The sequence below is a fragment of the Parasteatoda tepidariorum genome, chromosome 7, assembly GCF_982258835.1.
Source record: "Parasteatoda tepidariorum strain Cologne lab strain chromosome 7, Ptep-v5.0, whole genome shotgun sequence".
Taxonomy (NCBI): Eukaryota; Metazoa; Arthropoda; class Arachnida; order Araneae; family Theridiidae; genus Parasteatoda; species Parasteatoda tepidariorum.
This window is the reverse complement of record NC_141761.1, coordinates 44,231,452-44,248,805: the sequence shown is the minus strand read 5'-3', so window position 1 is coordinate 44,248,805 and position 17,354 is coordinate 44,231,452. Positions and strand designations below refer to the sequence as shown.

General features: G+C 24.9%; 2 protein-coding genes across 10 annotated transcripts in view; one reads left to right on the top strand and one right to left on the bottom strand.

The window, feature by feature from the left end:
- Positions 1-299: 299 nt before the first annotated feature.
- Positions 300-14,361, bottom strand: senju (UDP-galactose transporter senju). 2 transcript variants are annotated; one of them, XM_016069242.3, is made up of 6 exons: positions 13,892-14,361; positions 10,744-10,861; positions 8,333-8,379; positions 7,162-7,301; positions 5,747-5,920; positions 300-2,034 (listed from the first exon to the last, which is right to left on the bottom strand). In XM_016069242.3, the coding sequence occupies exons 1-6, from the start codon at positions 13,980-13,982 to the stop codon at positions 1,540-1,542; spliced, it is 1,065 nt and encodes a 354-aa protein (XP_015924728.1). In that variant the 5' UTR covers positions 13,983-14,361; the 3' UTR covers positions 300-1,539. The 2 variants fall into 2 exon arrangements, with proteins under 2 accessions (XP_015924728.1, XP_042903497.1); XM_043047563.2 differs by having other exon boundaries at positions 1,476-2,034; positions 14,156-14,293.
- Positions 14,013-17,354, top strand: part of unc-104 (kinesin family member unc-104) — an 85,390-nt gene continuing 82,048 nt past the window's right edge. For all 8 annotated transcript variants that reach the window (XM_087167761.1, XM_087167766.1, XM_087167756.1 and 5 more), the window contains exon 1: positions 14,013-14,694. The gene's annotated coding sequence lies outside the window, so the exon portion shown is untranslated. The remainder of the gene's footprint in view (positions 14,695-17,354) is intronic.

Genomic DNA, 17,354 nt, shown 5'->3' with positions numbered 1-17,354 from the left:
GTTTCTTCCATTTGGGAAAGAAACCTATTTCTTCCAGTTTTCTTTTTTCAGAGAGCTTTTCCTAGTGAGGCAGAAACTTGCCATCCCTGATTGTTAACTTTTGTCAGCAAATTTAAAACTTAGTCATAATGTCTCTTAAAAATGTTCAAAATATAATAAACTGCTCATGTTCTGTAGTTTTTAAAGTTAGATAATGTAATTAATTATTGAAAGAGTTCCAAGTTCCTCAAAGCTTATTTTTATCTACTTATTAAATACATTGTTAGCTACAGTCAAAAATATAAATGAGAAATAATTGCTTTTTTTTATTTTGTGTTTTCAGTTTAATTTTAGAATTATTTTCAGTCACCAGAGCAAATATATTTGTATGGTGTATGCTATATAATTGCTATATAATTACATTATTGTAATTTTCAAATTAAATTTTTCATATTACATTAATAAAAATCTATTACAGAAAAATATTAAATTCATCTAAAATATTTTTGTCCTATTTATAATGCAACATGTCAATGAAAATATTATACAATTTAAAGCTAAATAATAGACAATAGCATAATGACAAAAAACCATTATCATTCTATTAATGGTAATATGTTTCAATTAAAAAATATTTTGATTTGAATATTTCATGCTCATTAATATTAAAATTCGTATTGATTCAATAATTAATAAGCAATAAATATTTCTCTTAAGACAACTAATTGATATTACTGCTTCAAATTGTGTTCTGCTAAATAATTATAGCTAAGTAATTAATGTTGAATTACAAGATTTCTATATGTACGAACAATTAAAGAGGTATTAAATTTTTATTTATTATTTAAATGGAGTTTTAATGTAATAAATATACATATTCAAGTGCATTAGTTATTATACTATTACACTTTTGTATCATCTTCACACTCACACACATTGATGCAATTTTGATTAAACTAAAACAAAGTTAAATAAATTTTGATTGGTAATTTGGTTGCTTAGAAGGAATTTTGTGCAAAAAAAAAGAAGGAAAAAGTACAATTGTTTCACAACTTTTAATCAAAAGAGTCAAACAAGCATAACAGGATTTATCTTTTAATTTTTAAAAGATGATACTGGAGTTACATTTAAAATCAATGTGTTAAAAGTATTCTAGAAAAATAGAGGATTCTAAGAAGAAAAAAAAGTTTTTTGATTGGTTTCTAAGAAAAAGTATCTTAAAGTTGGAAATTTTAATAAGACTTATATGGAAACAAGAAAGTTGAAGTGATTTTCAGTTTACTAGGATTTAAAACAGTAAATGGTGATTCTAAATTAATAAATTAAAAGTATTACATTCTTTTAAAAGTGTGATATTTGTTCATGATAATTTAGTTAAGAAATTAATTCCAGAAAATACCTTTACATATAATTAGTAAATTTAATGCCTGCTCAAATATGTTACCTGAAAAAACATTTATAACTCATAAATTAAATAAATAATTATTTTCTTAAAATAAATTTCAAATATATAATCTATTAATGTACAAAGCTGACTAGAAAAAGTACTTTTCACCCATTTTACACATTGTTTTCAACTAGCAGCTTTTCTGTATCTTTACTCTTTTCTTCATGTCCAGCATCCAAACGACCTTTGTTCACTACTGGATTTTGAGAGTATAAATAAGTTGCATACAGTACAATCGCAATCGAAATTACAGTGTAAATGTCTATTGGAATACCAAATATAATCCAACACAAAGTGGCAGTGAATATAATGTCAAGAGCACCTGCAAATGTTTTCAAGATTGAGTTCAACTTTTTCAAGAAAACTGATGTAACAATACCACAGGCTGATCCATTAATCATCACTGCAATAACGAGAGGTTTAAATACTGAAGAGAGTGAATCCTGTGAGAAGGCTGTTTGAGCCTCCCCATTCAGAAGCATTACAATGAAATTACATACAATAGAATCCAGATACATAAAAACATTTTGCATCATCAGGTGGACATCAGCTCCTACGTCTTTCAGCAAATATTCATTGTAAACTCCGGCGAAACAGGAACAAAATACCTAGTGAGCAAAAAGTATAATACTTACAATTCATTGCCAAGTATAATAAGTAACAATGAAAAACTGAATATATAATTTATAATTTAAAAAAGAAATAGTATAATATATTCATATATTCTATACCAAGAAAATAAAATAGACAAGTGTTAAACATTAAAACTAAAAATATCTTCAAAAAATACTGATTCCACTTTTAAGTGCAAAAACAGCTTACTGATCTATGATCTTAGAATATTATGGACATATCACATAATTTTTAAAAAATGATTTATATGTATTGATTAGAAAGAAAAAAAGGATAATCAATCAGTTCATTGCTCTCTTTTTTTTTCTTCTTTTTCAACTGGCCATATTTTTAAAAAAAATCTCAGCTTGACCAAGTTGCTTTTAAAACAATATTTATTATTTTCACCTACTTCGAGCAAAACAAGTCTTTCTTCATTATTGATATACAAAAATTAAGTATTTAATAAGTTTTAATAACACTTAATTGAAATAAATGAAAACGTAAATGGGTATCAAAATACATTTATGACCAGCAAATTATTTCACACACAGATAATAGGAAAATATAATTAAACAATTTCAAGCCATACTTATCTTTAACCTCTAATTTTATTTATTTATTAGTCTATTTAGAAATATAAAAATCTACAAGCATATTTTTTAATTACTTTTTTGGATGAAATCTCCGTTATCAATGAAATCAGACTTTAAAAAGAATCACAACCCTAATGAATATATTTATCAATAAAAATGTATGAAAATATTTTTAAATGAAGATTGATTTTTAAAAAAAATCAATAGACTTAAATCAATATTTTTTTTTAAAAATCAAGCGATTTAAACTGTAATTTTAATCATGATTTAAATCCTAAGAGCCTTGCAACAAACTCTTGATATTATTAAACTTAAAGCTCTATTATTATGGACTAGGAAGGGGAGAAATCACTGTTTAATATATATGACTAAAATAAAATTGAAATGTTGAGTTTTTATTTGCAGATTATATGGAGTTGTAAAGGAATATAAAAGCATATTTAAAGAATAAAGTAGATATTTTTGAATTGTTATTGAAAGCATTAGTTAATAGTCAAATAGAATAGTAAAATGCTATGAAATATATTGGAATTGTTAAGTGAACTGCAATTAAAGGCTTAAAATATTGCCCAACATATTGTTTAAAAAATCTGGTTTAAACAAAAATAAATAAATAAATAAAATAATGTTTTTCTTTCCAACCTTGTTTTCTGTATTCCCTGAAAGCCATTTCTGAGTCAGGTATTCATTAACCTGTCATCTTAAAACTATTTTTTAATCCCTTCAGTATTACATTCTTTTACTTTTTATTTATTTATTTTCTTTTTTTGTTTTTTTGAGTAATTTATTGTACGCATTATTTGTCCACAGATGCGAGCCCTTGTTTAGTGACAAAACAATGGAAGCAAATAAAATGATTAAATTAAAAAGGAATGAGAGAAAAAATAAACATGCAATTACAATTCTTTTTGCACTTTTTGACAAATTATTGGTTATGAATTGAACTTTTTATTGCACAATTATATTTCTTAACAACCCCAAAAGATATTGCACTACAGGCAAGTACTGGAATTTTAATTTGTGAAATATATCTTACCAAATATTTTATTTCTGAAATATTATTGCAGATTATTATGAAAGCATCATAGATAAATGCCATTCATAAACAAATAAAATGTAATTTTGCATTTGGAAAACACTTAAATTGAGATTACAAACTTATTTGAATATGCAAATTTGTTTTAATTTGGTTGTTTTAATTTCTAAACTCGTGAGAAAAAAAACAGTATTAAAAAAATTTTCAAAATTATATAGTGTTATGAATGAGAAAATTGCAGTATCCCAAAATTAATCAATCACTGTAAAACTTAAAATAATCTTACCACAGATATATTGATAACACAGATATAAGATAATTAATGATAATGGTAACATCTTTGTGCATGGTATCATTAATGATAATATTTTTACCTTTGAGTTTTAATCACATAAAATTTTTCTCATTGCTGCACATAAATTTGGCATTAAAGAATGCAGAGAAACTAGATAACATACATAGTGGTCATAAATTTTTCTTAAAAAATTGCTAAATATTTGATAACCTGTTTGACTTAAAACATTTAATGAAATTCGTCTCTATAATGAGTTGAGTGTATAAGTAAGAAAAATTTTTGCATCATTGACAGCATGAGTGCAGCATAGAGGATGTAGGTATTAACTACACATAACTGATTCATTCATTCATTTTGGAGAAATTTTTTTGATGAAATAGCTTAGTTTTATCTGACAAACTAGTTAAACAAGTTTCAATGTAACTTTAAATATACAGATTAATAGACTATTATAAATAACTTAGTTAATGAATAAAAAATATGCAGCAGAGTCATAATTAGCAAAGAGTTAATAGCCTGTGCGACAAGGTATATAAATATACCTAAGATCAAATGTAAATGTTTTAGATTATATTAAACATAACATGAATGCTTCACAAAACAAGTTATTTCCTTCAAAAAGTTTCTTTCAATCGAAAAATAAATCAGCAAAAGTGAAAAATTCATATATATACACGGATATAATTGTGTGAGCTGATGAAAAGATTATATCCAGATTTTTATTAATTTTTTTTTTTTTTTTACCCATTTTCTTTCTTTTTTTTTCCTTTTTCTTCTCTTTTTTCATTGTTCTGAAACTTTTTAAATTTTTTCTCGACATTTCGAACTTATTTTACGAGTCCTATTTACTAACAGCTTATGCCTAATTTCTTAATTTTCTTCGTGATTTTTTCTTTTTGTATTTATTTATCATGCTATATATATATATAAACTTAAACAATAAAAAAATAAACACTCAAAATCATTTGAAATGTTCATATATAAACAAAACTTAATTTTATATGTAAAAAAAAGTTTCAAAATTTTAATTAAAACAATAAAAACATATACAATACAGAATACATTATCAATATATTTTTTCCACAGTTTGAAAAAAAAAATAATAATGTATACACTGACTTGAAATATTCAAAAAATTGGAAATAATTTAAAATACAAAAAAGTAAATAACACCTTTAAAAAGACCAGAAATTTTTTTTAACATCAAGTATAATAATAAATACATCATATCATAATGTCAAAAATACCAAAACAAAAATTAATTTTAAAAAAGAAAAAAAAAACAAGATATGAATTCCTCTATAATACAGATTTGTTTACACATATTTTGCAAAAATGCAAATTATGTGGTTTTCCGCATTTTTCTATTAATTAATTATTATCAAAGAATAGCTTCATAATATAATAGAGGAACAAAACGCTTAGTTTCAAGCTTTTAATTTTAAACAAGATTGTCATGATTGTGACATTCAATTTTAATAAAAATATAACAAAAATAACTAAATAACAAAAGTATAAGTTAAAAAATAGTAGAAGATAACTTCAGGTATATTAAATATCTATGTAATCAAAATAGCACAGAATAAAAATACTGTTTAAGAGAAAAATTTACAGAGGAACTTTTATTAAGTTTATTATGATGTTAGATACAAACTTTCAGATCTTTTTAGTTAATTAAGGATCCCAACATATGATTTTTCCATTCAATAAGATTTCATTTATAAGAATGGGAAATGGTTTTAGATAATAATCTTTTCATGTTATATAGAGAAATATAATACCTGCACTAGAATGAGACAGAAGTAAATAGTAGGATATGTCTCCTTATGAGGTGTTAAAGAGATTTCATCAACAGGAGCAACTGGCTTGGTGTGCATTTGCTTCACAATACATCCAAAAGTCAGGAGAAGTAGGGAGATCCATTGTTTTTTACTCAATTGCTTTTTGAAAAGGACCTACGAAAAAATATCTTAATTGAAAAGTGACTGAATTACATTTTTCTTTTTAACATTTTAGGGAGGTAATTTAATAATTGTGAAGCATTTATACTTATTTTTAATCTTTGTTCTTTGTGCTTATGCTTAGGAAAAAGGATTTTTGTCACTATCATTTAAGTATATATTTAATGGTGCATTAAATCTGTAGGACAAATATTATATTATTGTAGTTCTTTATAGAGTTACTAAAGCACTTTTTATCATGTTATAATGCATATCATATTTGTCTATCAAATTATACCTTTGTAACAATTTTGGGCGTACTGTTAGTACTGTGAAACTGTAAAGTACTAGAAAATCATTAATAAAATCGGCAAAGAATTATAACTTTTGCTTATCAAATCTCAGTATAGCCATAATTTAAGTTGTATGTGAAAAGTGCCAGTTCATATTACTGATTCATATACAGATTCATCAGATTTTGCTTATCACAAAATAATTTAAATTTTAAAAAAAAAATTTAAAATTTAATATAAAAAGAGTCTATATACAGATAAAATAAATGCCATGCATTACAAAATAATCCATATTCAAATCCTTTATTATTGTTTTATCAGTAAGTTCCTCCTTTTCATCTACAGAAAAGCTATTTACGCAATGCATGTACAATAAAAAACAAAGTTAAATTTTATCTATATACCTATTACTATATGTCTATGTCTAGTAAGCACATGTTTGCAAGTAATTTTAAAAATTTTGCTCTTAAGATAGATACTTCCTTTTCCACAATTCTAAGATTCTATAATTTGCTCAAAAATTAATAAATAAATAATAATACATGAATCAATTTTTTTTAACTTTAATTGATGGACTCAGATTATCAGGATTCAACAGTAAATTTAATTTTTCAATAACAACATATTTAAAAAGCTCTGAAAATACATGAAAAGTTTTTCTCAAACAGAAAGTTGATAGCTGTTAACAAAAATACAAATTGTACATATAAACATGAAACATATACAACAATTGTGTTAATATGTATAATCTGTGGCCATACCCTTACATTTATATTGATCTTTTAAACTATTACACAATTAAAAAAAATAATACTCCTTAAAAAAAAAATTAATGACTAATAACTATTATTGAGCAAATATAATTTCTTTTCGTGAAAAGCAGTTTTAAAACATGTCTGTAACTATTTTCATGTGTTTAAATAATATATAAAGATTACTTATTAATAAACATAATTATGATACCTGAAATACAATTCCAGTAATCACAACTCTGATTTGCATCAACAAGAAGTAAGTGGTTGGATCAAATATGGAGAGATTAATGAAAGTCAAATTGTTATATAAACAATATAAAAAAGCAGGAACAAAGTATAGCAATAACACTGAAATAAAAAATTTTAAATGTATTTTAATAAGCAATTTTAAACTATACATAAAAGCATTCATCATATAATAAATAGAAACCTTAAGACAAGGTAAACATGATAGACAGATAGATATCCAATTTGAATATAAAATACAACATAAATATAAAATATAATAAAATAAAAAATATATAAAATAAATATAAATATAATATAAATAATAGAACACTGATTATCCTAACTTTAGTCACCCAGATGATCAATTATGTGCACTAGAACTCAGCTAATCTGAACCCTATCTTCGACTATTTTTTTAAATTAAAAACTAAGATAGTCAGAATCAAATCTGTGGATTTTTTTTTAGATAATAATGACAAAAAGTTATCAATGAAAGGCATAATGAATAAAAATGAGTCAATTTATTCAGTGATTGATTAGTAATAATTACATAATAATTTCAAACATTTTGATCAGAAATATTAACTATTTCAGTTATATTGTTTTTAAAAAATAAGTATTATTAATACCTTTCACCAGATGATTTGGCTTGCAAATATAAAAATAAATAAAAAATATCTGAATTTCGAATTTTTTTAAAAAGAAAAATTACTATTTTTGCTAATTCAGGTTATAATATTAAATATAATTATTATAATAATTATTAAACTATTTAAATTTAAAACATTCTTACAATATTTTTACACAAAACAATTGTCCTAATTATTTTTAGTTACTTCCAATTCATCCACTTTTTTCCATTTCTCTTAGTTTTGTCCAATGTCTAGAAAAAATAAGTTTCTACCAGAATATCAACCCTGATGTTGAGTAATTACTACAAACTTTTATACTTCCAAGGTGTGAAATTAAACAGTTTTGTTTTTATTTTCTTTTGTAAAAAAAAAAAAAATTTAAGATTTCTCGTGAAACAGTTAAATATTTTTCTATTGAAAATACAGTTTTAAATGCAATTAAAGAACTATAACCAACTTAATTTATTTGAATTCTATTTTTTCCCAGTTTCAGCTAACTGTAAAACAAAAATAATTTACCTTTGGCATTTTTAACAATAGAATCAAAGAACATTCCGATTGAAAACCTAAAAAGAGTGAGAGAAAGAAATTATTCAAAGAATTTTTTTTTCTTTAAAAGCTGTTTTTTCTTCAAACATAAGATAAAAATGTAAATCTGAATAGTAAGATTATAATTTAATATAAACAATAATAACTTGATTGGAATAACCACTATATGGGGACAGGAGACAGACATTGAAGAATTAATTTTATTGACTTAAAAAACAAAAGAAAACTTTAAAATCAAAGCATTCAAGTTATAAAGAAATCTATACTTTTTCTTGTCACAATCAATTTTGCCCATTTGTAATGTCAAAATAATTTGAAATTAATTTAAGAATTTTATAAATTTCAAAGAGTAAAAAAAAAAAAAAAAAAAAAGGAACATTTATAGTAAAACATCAAAATGTAAATTTATAGCTAAATAACAATTGTATCTTCTTTTTTAAAAATTAATAAATAAATAATGACAATGTTAAGAAACTACAAATATTATTACTATCATTTGACCATATTAAAAATTTACAGAACTGAAAAGAAAAGTTAGACTTTTCCTTTAAATTATTTCATATCTGATACAGTAGGGAACCGATTATCCGGAACGGTCGGGACCATCGCTATTCCGGATAACTGATTTTTCCGGTTTTCTGAATCGCTACAAAAAGCCGTTTTTTTTATTGTTAAACCCAACTTAAAAAAAAGTGTTTGAAAATAATCTTAAAAAGAAGAAAAAACGATGAAGTAATACAATAATGATTATTTCCAAAATGATGGTAAGGTAAAAATCTTTCAAAAAAGAAAGAAAAATCCTAAAATCTTATGATCAAAAAAAATTCTTTTTTTAAAAAAATGGCGAGAAAATTTATCGAATTTCGTTCCGGTTTTTTGGTTTTCCGGTTTTCTGATTTCCGGATAACGGGTCCTGTACTGTACAATTGTTTTTAAAATGGAAACTAACAATACATTTTAATAAAGATACTTGGGTGAAGGGTGATTCCACACTAAATTAGCCAATGGTCAAAATGTTATGTCTTTGTAGTTTAATTTATTTTTAGCTCATAGGCTGAATGAACAGAATACATAAAAAATACTAAGTTTCAGATTTTTTTTAAATCGTGTGTCTCCAAGTTATGCATTTTTAGAAATGTGCAAATTTTTGGCAGTTTTATAACTTTTAAACAGTAATAACTAGAGAACTAATTGACCTAGAGAGCTAAAATGTATCATTTTGTTCAGTTTTTAATGGCATTTTATAAAATACATAATATACAGCTAAATTATTATTAAAAAATAATGAAAAATTTAATTTAAATTTTCGAAATTGAAATTTGCTATGCTTCTAAAAAGATATATTTTAACTTCATTTGAATAATTAGTACCAAACTTCAAGATGGTATTTTTATGGGAAAGTAAAAAAAAATATTAAAAAAAATTTCTAACTTAAGAGACAAATCATGCACTGAAAACTATATTACGTGTTATTTAAGAACAATTTTGAAAGAGAGTAACATATTTAGGTTACTACATGATTCAAATCAATGTTTAATTCTAAAATATTTATTCTTTATAATTGCATAGAATACCATTTTAAAATTTTACACAGACTAAAAAAAAAAAAAAAAAAAATTATTAAAAAAAAAAACTAAATAAAAAAAAATTGTCAACAAAAATTAATAAATAACTAAATTCACAGTAATAATTTTTTTGAAGATTTAAATTTAGTTTCCTTTAAAAAAAACATTTTCTGTTCAAATTAGCAAAACCGTGTTACAAATTACAGCTGTTTAAAATTTATAAACAATAAAAGATAAGTGAATTTTCCAAATTGTATAACTTGGAAACGAATGGGGGGGGGGGACTGAAATTTTGTATTTTTAATGTCATGGACAAGTTTCATAAACATGCTGAAAATAACTGAAATCTGAATTTTAAACCGGAAAAAAAAATTTTTTTGGTAAATTTTAAAATACCCAGTTTGAACATGTTATGAGAAGAAGAAAAAAACAAGGAATAATATAAATAAAATCATAGGTTATCCTCGAAAATAAATTATATAAATGATAAAAATGGTGCGGCGAAAGAATGGCCACAAGCAAATATGCAAGTATGAAGTAATCAAAATGGAGATTTTCTTGTCATAACGTTGCAAAATATGTTTGTAGTTGCAAAATTTTTACAAAAGTGGCATAAATCAAAATGCATTAAAAATGCTTAGCAAGGAAAAAAATCAACCTACTAAGAACAGAACAATTCCAAAGAAAGGCTTGATATGTATGCTTCAGAAAATATTAGAATATTTTATATCAGAGACATATTTATTTAGTGAACTAATTATAAAAATACTATTCTGACAATGGCAAAGATAATTTAAAATGATTTTGTACACTTACTCTTGAATGTACATAACAGAAGAAAATACAAGCTTTATGCATTCAATTAACATAACAACTGTTACTGTGCTATAAGCATATGAAGATGTCTTTTCCTTAGTAGCTGTAACAAGAATTCCTAAAAAAATAAATAGCATTATTATTACTTAGCATTATTTTATGCAGTGCAGTTACTAAGTACTTATTACAAAAGATCATTTATGACAGACCTACATACATAATTGAGCATATACAATGGAAAGCCCTTTATTTTGAATGGTTGGAACTTCCACAAGTCCAGAAAATGAATTTTTTCAGATAATAGGTCTTCAAAGTATAAACCAAGATTTAAACGTGCATTATTCAATTAAAAAACAATAAATAAATAAAAAATAAAGGGCAATTTTCAAACATCGTTTTCTTATTGATTTAATGAGCTCTGACGCAAAAATGTTTCGTGTAATCATAGGGATAATTATATATGCGTCAATGAATAGATCACAGGGGTAATCGTGGCTATGAAAAAGTACGCAGAGGGTGACTTGTACCTTTCCTTTCTCGAATAAAGATATGTTTCTCTTTTCTTTTTTTTTTTAAATTTGATATGAATCATCAGCACAGATATACAAAACAAGATAACATAAAAAACAAGCTTCAAATTAAATTACAAAAATAAATAAATCCTATATAATCATAAATCTATAAAGAACATAAATAAGTATTTTTTTTAATAAAAACATATATAATTTAAATGAAAATATAGCAGGCCAACTAGTATTTCTTTCAAATACTATTAATATTCAGCATCATTAATGCTAATATTTTATTCCTCTCACTAAAGTTTTCACTAAGAGAAAGCTGTATAAATGCTTCGGTATCTTAAACAAAAGAAGAGGTTATGGTCATGCTGGCCTGCATAATATAGACAGCTCATATTACGGGAAATGCCCGAGTCTTGCCAAGCTTGATTTCAATGGTCTTTCAAGATATTCTGCTGATAATCTATTTAAATTAGCATGGTGTAGTTAGTGTGAACTATTTAAGGAAAGAAAAATCATTAATACTCTTAACTTGACTTTAGCCTTTTATGGAGAAAAATAAAAATTTCTGAATAAAATAAAAACGTATAATACTCAAATTATAGTTCCAGATAGACATTTCGGCTAATAAAAAAGTATTGGAACATCATTTTAGTGAGTTTCGGCCCCACTACACCCTTGTTTACAATCAATTTCTTGTCTGAAAAAAATAATTTCTTCTTTTTCGAAAAAAGAAAAGAGATTTGTTTATTTTGGTTGTTAAAAATTGTCAAAAAATAGACATTTCCGGAAAAAAAACGTCTGAATATCAGGCTTTCCCCTGTATAGTCATATTTCAACTTAATTCATCAGGACTAAAAATTTTATTCATTCATTTAGGCATCCTTTTTAATATCGAGATACAAAACAAAACAATTTACTATTTACTTAATGGAACACCCTTAATAAAGAGCTCAACAAAAATATCCCAAATTAAAAACTGAACACTTTTGATACAGCAGCTAAAAATACACAAAATAGAATAGAAAATACAATAATAGAAAGTCTGTTAATCTTACGAAGAGAAGAAAATACTGTGCAATAATTCAAAGCATTGGAAAAAGTAAGTTTAATTAGGAATTTCATTATCAATTTTGGCACCAGAATAACTATCATAGGTTCCAATAAATTAATAATTTAATTTCAGTTGCACATGTAAATAGTCTGTCAATTGATTCAATTAATCCCAATGGTAATAACTTTATTTTTAATGAGATATAGAATCTATAAAAAATGATTTCTTAAAAATTTGAAATGATGAGCCTGAAAATCCTACGTTTTTAAAATTTTTCGGCTGTATTTTTAGAAGCTTTGGTCGGAGGTAGTTTCATCAAGCATTAAAAAAAAATTTTTGGACACAATCAAATCTTTTTCACCTAAACTAGCAAAATAAGTTTTTTTTCCAATTGTAGAAATAATTAGTAAATATCGGATTTAATATTATTCACTAAATAGTGGTTTTTCTCAAATTTATAAGGTAAAAGAGAAAATTTTGATGCACAAAAATCACACAAAATTTGGTAAATATGTGTCTTCAAAATCCACAATATCAAATATTGTTGACTGAAAATCTTTATGAATAGACCTTATTTCTAAATATATATTTACATGTGTTTAAATATTTTTCGTAAAAATTAATTTTTCTAATGTAAAGCTTATTTTAAAAGAAAATTTGAGTCCCAAACAATACTAATGAGTTAATTTTTAACTTTTAATACTATTACTATTCAATGAAATTAAAGAAATTCTATTAAATACACAGATATGTACATATTTAAGAAAAATATTCTTAAACTTGGTCGATACATAACTAATTAAATTTCTCAGTTATAATTTATATATGCAATCACATTAAGTTTCATGTTTGCTTTATTAACATGTCTGTCTATAATGCTTGATGTCTCCCACCATACAGAAGTTACTCAAAAAGAATTTGCTGAATATTATTTTACTCAATTAATTTTATATAGTATAAGGTAGATTAACGAAAAAAACAAAGCCTTAGCAACAAAAAAAAAATCAATTCGGGAGAGATTCCCATATTGTGATCTGTGGCAAAAAAATAATAATCTAATCTTGGTGATTTCCGGGTATGGACTACAAGAAACTAAAAAAAAATTTTTTAAAAAAACATAACAGAAAGGCACCAACTAGAAAAGTATCACTCTTAGCCATCCCAGGGCAAATATCATTATGTTTTTTATTTTAAAATTTGCAAGTTTAAAATCTATTTGGCACCTAAGCGATTGTAGTTGGTGTAATATCCTCTCAATTTGCTCATTTCAGAAATGCAACACATTCTATGAAACCATTATATATTTTTATGAAACCATTTATATTAAATTTGCATTTGGGTCCCCTCTTATTTAGGTGGGGGTTTTTTTTTATGTATCTCAAAAAACAGGTAAAATGACTTTAGAATATATTTTTCAAAAATTTAAAATCTATATAAAAAATAATAGGAAAACGAAAAATTTTATGTTCAGTTAAAGCCTCAAGGTACAGTACCCAATTTAAGGAGCGCCAAATTCTATACTTTAACCATTTTTCTTAATACTAATAAATGTTAATAGTAATGCATAAATGCAAACCTTGATTAACAAATAAAGCTATATATGCGAAGAACACTACAGCGCTCAGCTTTGAAGGGAAAAGCTCAGCAACATTCGAAAATCGAGACATTTTGAACAAAGTTTTTGCAATTCAACAATCAATAATAACAACTTAATTAGAAACAGTGTCAACTAAAAATTTTCTAGCATTTAATTTTTCTATTTCATGAAGCTCTTTTGAAGACGTGACAGAAGCATTAACAATAATCGTCAAATTTTCAGTCTACCAAACAGAAAGATTACATCAAAACATAATCCATCCGATGTATTTTCTACATTTAATGATGCTGCTCTTTGAAAAACATCGTTCATAACTTGGCCATCAAGTATCATAACAAGTTCGAAAAGTTTAAAGAGGTACTAAACATTTTTTGAACCCAAAAGTTGAAAAAATTCGGTGGTGATCCTTTAGTTTTCTTCACTTTCAATGTTTAGATTTAATAAGGATCATATCCGGCTGCTCAATTCTGCTCTACATGTATTTCTTTTTTGCTGCATTGATGCCATGGAAAAGTAAAACCATAAAAAAAATGATTTATTAATTTTCTTTTTTAATTCATTTATTTCTTAATTTTAAATAGTGTGATATCATGAATTCAAATAAAATATTACCATCATTAAAAAAAAATTTAAAAATAATCCTGTTTCAATAATTATTTAAAACTGTGAAAATTATCTGGCAATCTCTCCCCGACCAAGAAGGGAAACAAGAACATTACTTTCAGAAATTTTCAAAACAAGATTATGAGTGAAGATAATTAATATCGAGTACAAAGTCATTAGTAAGTTGTTTTTGGTACCTGTGATTAATTTAACAGTATTGAAATTTATTTGTTGTTTAAATGGTTATGAAAATATTAAAATGCTAAGCAATCAATAAGTACCGTGACGTTTTGTATTGATCATCAAAAAATGACTTTCCTATAACTATTCATTAAATTGAAAAAACTTTAATTAATTCTAATTGCAAAACCAGTTATTTCTCCTTTTACACCCCGACACCTTTAATAAGGTGATATTTTTCTGTAAATTAACCCGATACTATTCTTTTTAATTTTTAAAATAACAATGAAATCCCTTTTGTTCATTGAAAATTATTTTTGAACTATTTAATGACTTATTTATATTCTTTATCAAACTAGATTCTTAGATAATGCTTTTAAAAATCTTCCAGTTATTTTCATTGAAATTGTTTAATTTAACCTTATAAAATATTTCTAAGCATATTATTGTGACATATTAATATTTTTAATGTACTTTTAAATTACTTCCACTGACTAAATGAAGATTGAAAGCATATTATTGCTAAAATTAAGGTCTAGAGATTTTTCATAATTTAAAAATTCAGTTTAAATCATAGTTGTAAAAATTAATTATATGCTAAAAATAGTTTTAATTTACTTACCTATTTTTGATCTATGAAAATAGTCTATAATAAATTCTAATTGCAAATCCTGGTTTAAAGACACCTTTGAACTAAACAGCTGTTATATCTGTTTCAATGATGCCAAAGAAGAATTTGCCTAACTATTATTCAGATCAATGGTTGTAGGTGCTACTGATATTGCGATAATAGGTATTAGGTGCTGTGATAATTGCCACGTTTTGACAACTTCCATGCAATGACACACGGAATAAATTTTAAGGAAACATTAGAGAATGAGGTTAACTTAAAAAGTTAATTTAATATTTAATTCACCCTCTGATAAGGCAAGGCTATATATTTTTCTTTCATTTATTCCATGTGAAACAACAGGTGAATTTCATTCAATGCCTTGGTAAATTCAGTTCGCATAAACAGGTAACCATATGGCTCTTTCCCCTTAACAAATACCTAGTTTACAATTAAAGATACTGTCATAAATGATTATTTCACATTGCTATTGTGTCACAGAATCATTATTGATCCAAATTTTTTTCCTAATGTTTTACCTTTAATTTCCTTAAGCATGTTTTGAAATAGAGCCCTCCTTATTTTATATAAAATCAATGAATGGGTGCTGCTGTCATATCATAGGTTATTATGAAAATTATTGCAAATGAGAACGAAGAGTACTTATTAGTTATTGGGCATGGAAACTAAGTTTGCCTACACGGAAGAACAACGCCAGATTCTTTTTTATGCAGGTCATACATTACCAAAAATACGCGTTGGTGCATTAAATACTACAATATTGTAATCATTAACAATAAAAATTCTGGAATTATTGTATTCTCTCCGAGTAATATCAGGGATCTGTTCAGACATTTAGTGAAAGGTCCAGTTTTTGTAAAATTGTGAAAAAAATACTCATAATTTGTGAATATAAAGTAAGCGTTAACTCAGATTCTTTCAACCAGGGTCCTGTTTTTGTGAATTTGTGCAAATAGGGTCCGGTTATTGCAAAAAACCTTTACAAGGAGTTTTTAAATTGTAAATAGATACAAGATTATGCTCAACCCTGTAAAATTATAATCTAAAAAAATTTAATTTTCAAAAATAAACAGCAATTGCTGTCACTAAAGTAGAGATGCAACATACAAATATTTGGTATTTATCCTATAATACTCATTTGGGAAGAATAATGGAAACAAAACCACTCACATTTTTAATAATTTCAATTCACATATTTTAAATAACACAACTTAGTTATGTATCACTTCTAATGTGTTAGATATTAAGTGAAATTAAACAATTCTTAAATTTATAATTTTTTTTTTTTTAAAAATTGACAGAACTTAATTTTTATTTGCATAATATTTTATCAATTAATTTTATGAAAAAATATATGTTGCTTAATTCTTTATTTACAGAAAAAAAATTATTATTTAATATCAAAAAGAATGTACACACGATGTTTGTAGAAGTATAAATATTTTCTTAGAATACTACATTTGGAATTTATAATTTTTTTTGACTTCAAAGAGGTTAAGGTGCATAATATAAATGAAATTAGATCAAACTTAGCCTTAGAATTAAAGCAAAAAAACATAATTAACAAAATATTAAAGCAATATACGTTTATTGCCAGTAGATTTGAAAATATCTATAATAGCTGAACACTCAGCATCAGTCAATTTTTCTGATCCATTTACGATAACGCGTAAATGTCTATCGAGTGTCTCTTGTTTCATTCTCGTTCGCAACTCCTTGTAAAAGAGATTAATTTTCGAGAATAACCTTTCAACAGAAGCTGTTGACGATAGTATAATAACTGACAATGTTAATAGTTTTAATAAATTAGGAATTAGAATTTTAATAATTTAGTTTGTTTACATTGGTCTTTCTTTTTTTTCCCCTGGGAAGGGTTTATTTGATTAACAAAACAATAATGAAGATAAACAAATTTTTGAAGGGTCCGATTAAAAGATAAATTATTTTGTGAAGGGTCCGATTTTAAGTTATAATATTTCGTGAAGGGTCCGTTTCGATGAAAAGATATTTTGTGAAGGGTCCGTTAAC

What these genes read in the sequence shown, in the direction of transcription:
- senju (XM_016069242.3), bottom strand. Translation starts at nt 13,982, where the DNA reads ATGTCTCGATTTTCGAATGTTGCTGAGCTTTTCCCTTCAAAGCTGAGC. An exon ending in TTACTGGAATTGTATTTCAG is followed by an intron (nt 5,921 to 7,161) that starts GTATCATAATTA and finishes ATTTTTTCGTAG; the next exon opens with GTCCTTTTCAAAAAGCAATT. An exon ending in TCTGTCTCATTCTAGTGCAG is followed by an intron (nt 2,035 to 5,746) that starts GTATTATATTTC and finishes TTTGCTCACTAG; the next exon opens with GTATTTTGTTCCTGTTTCGC.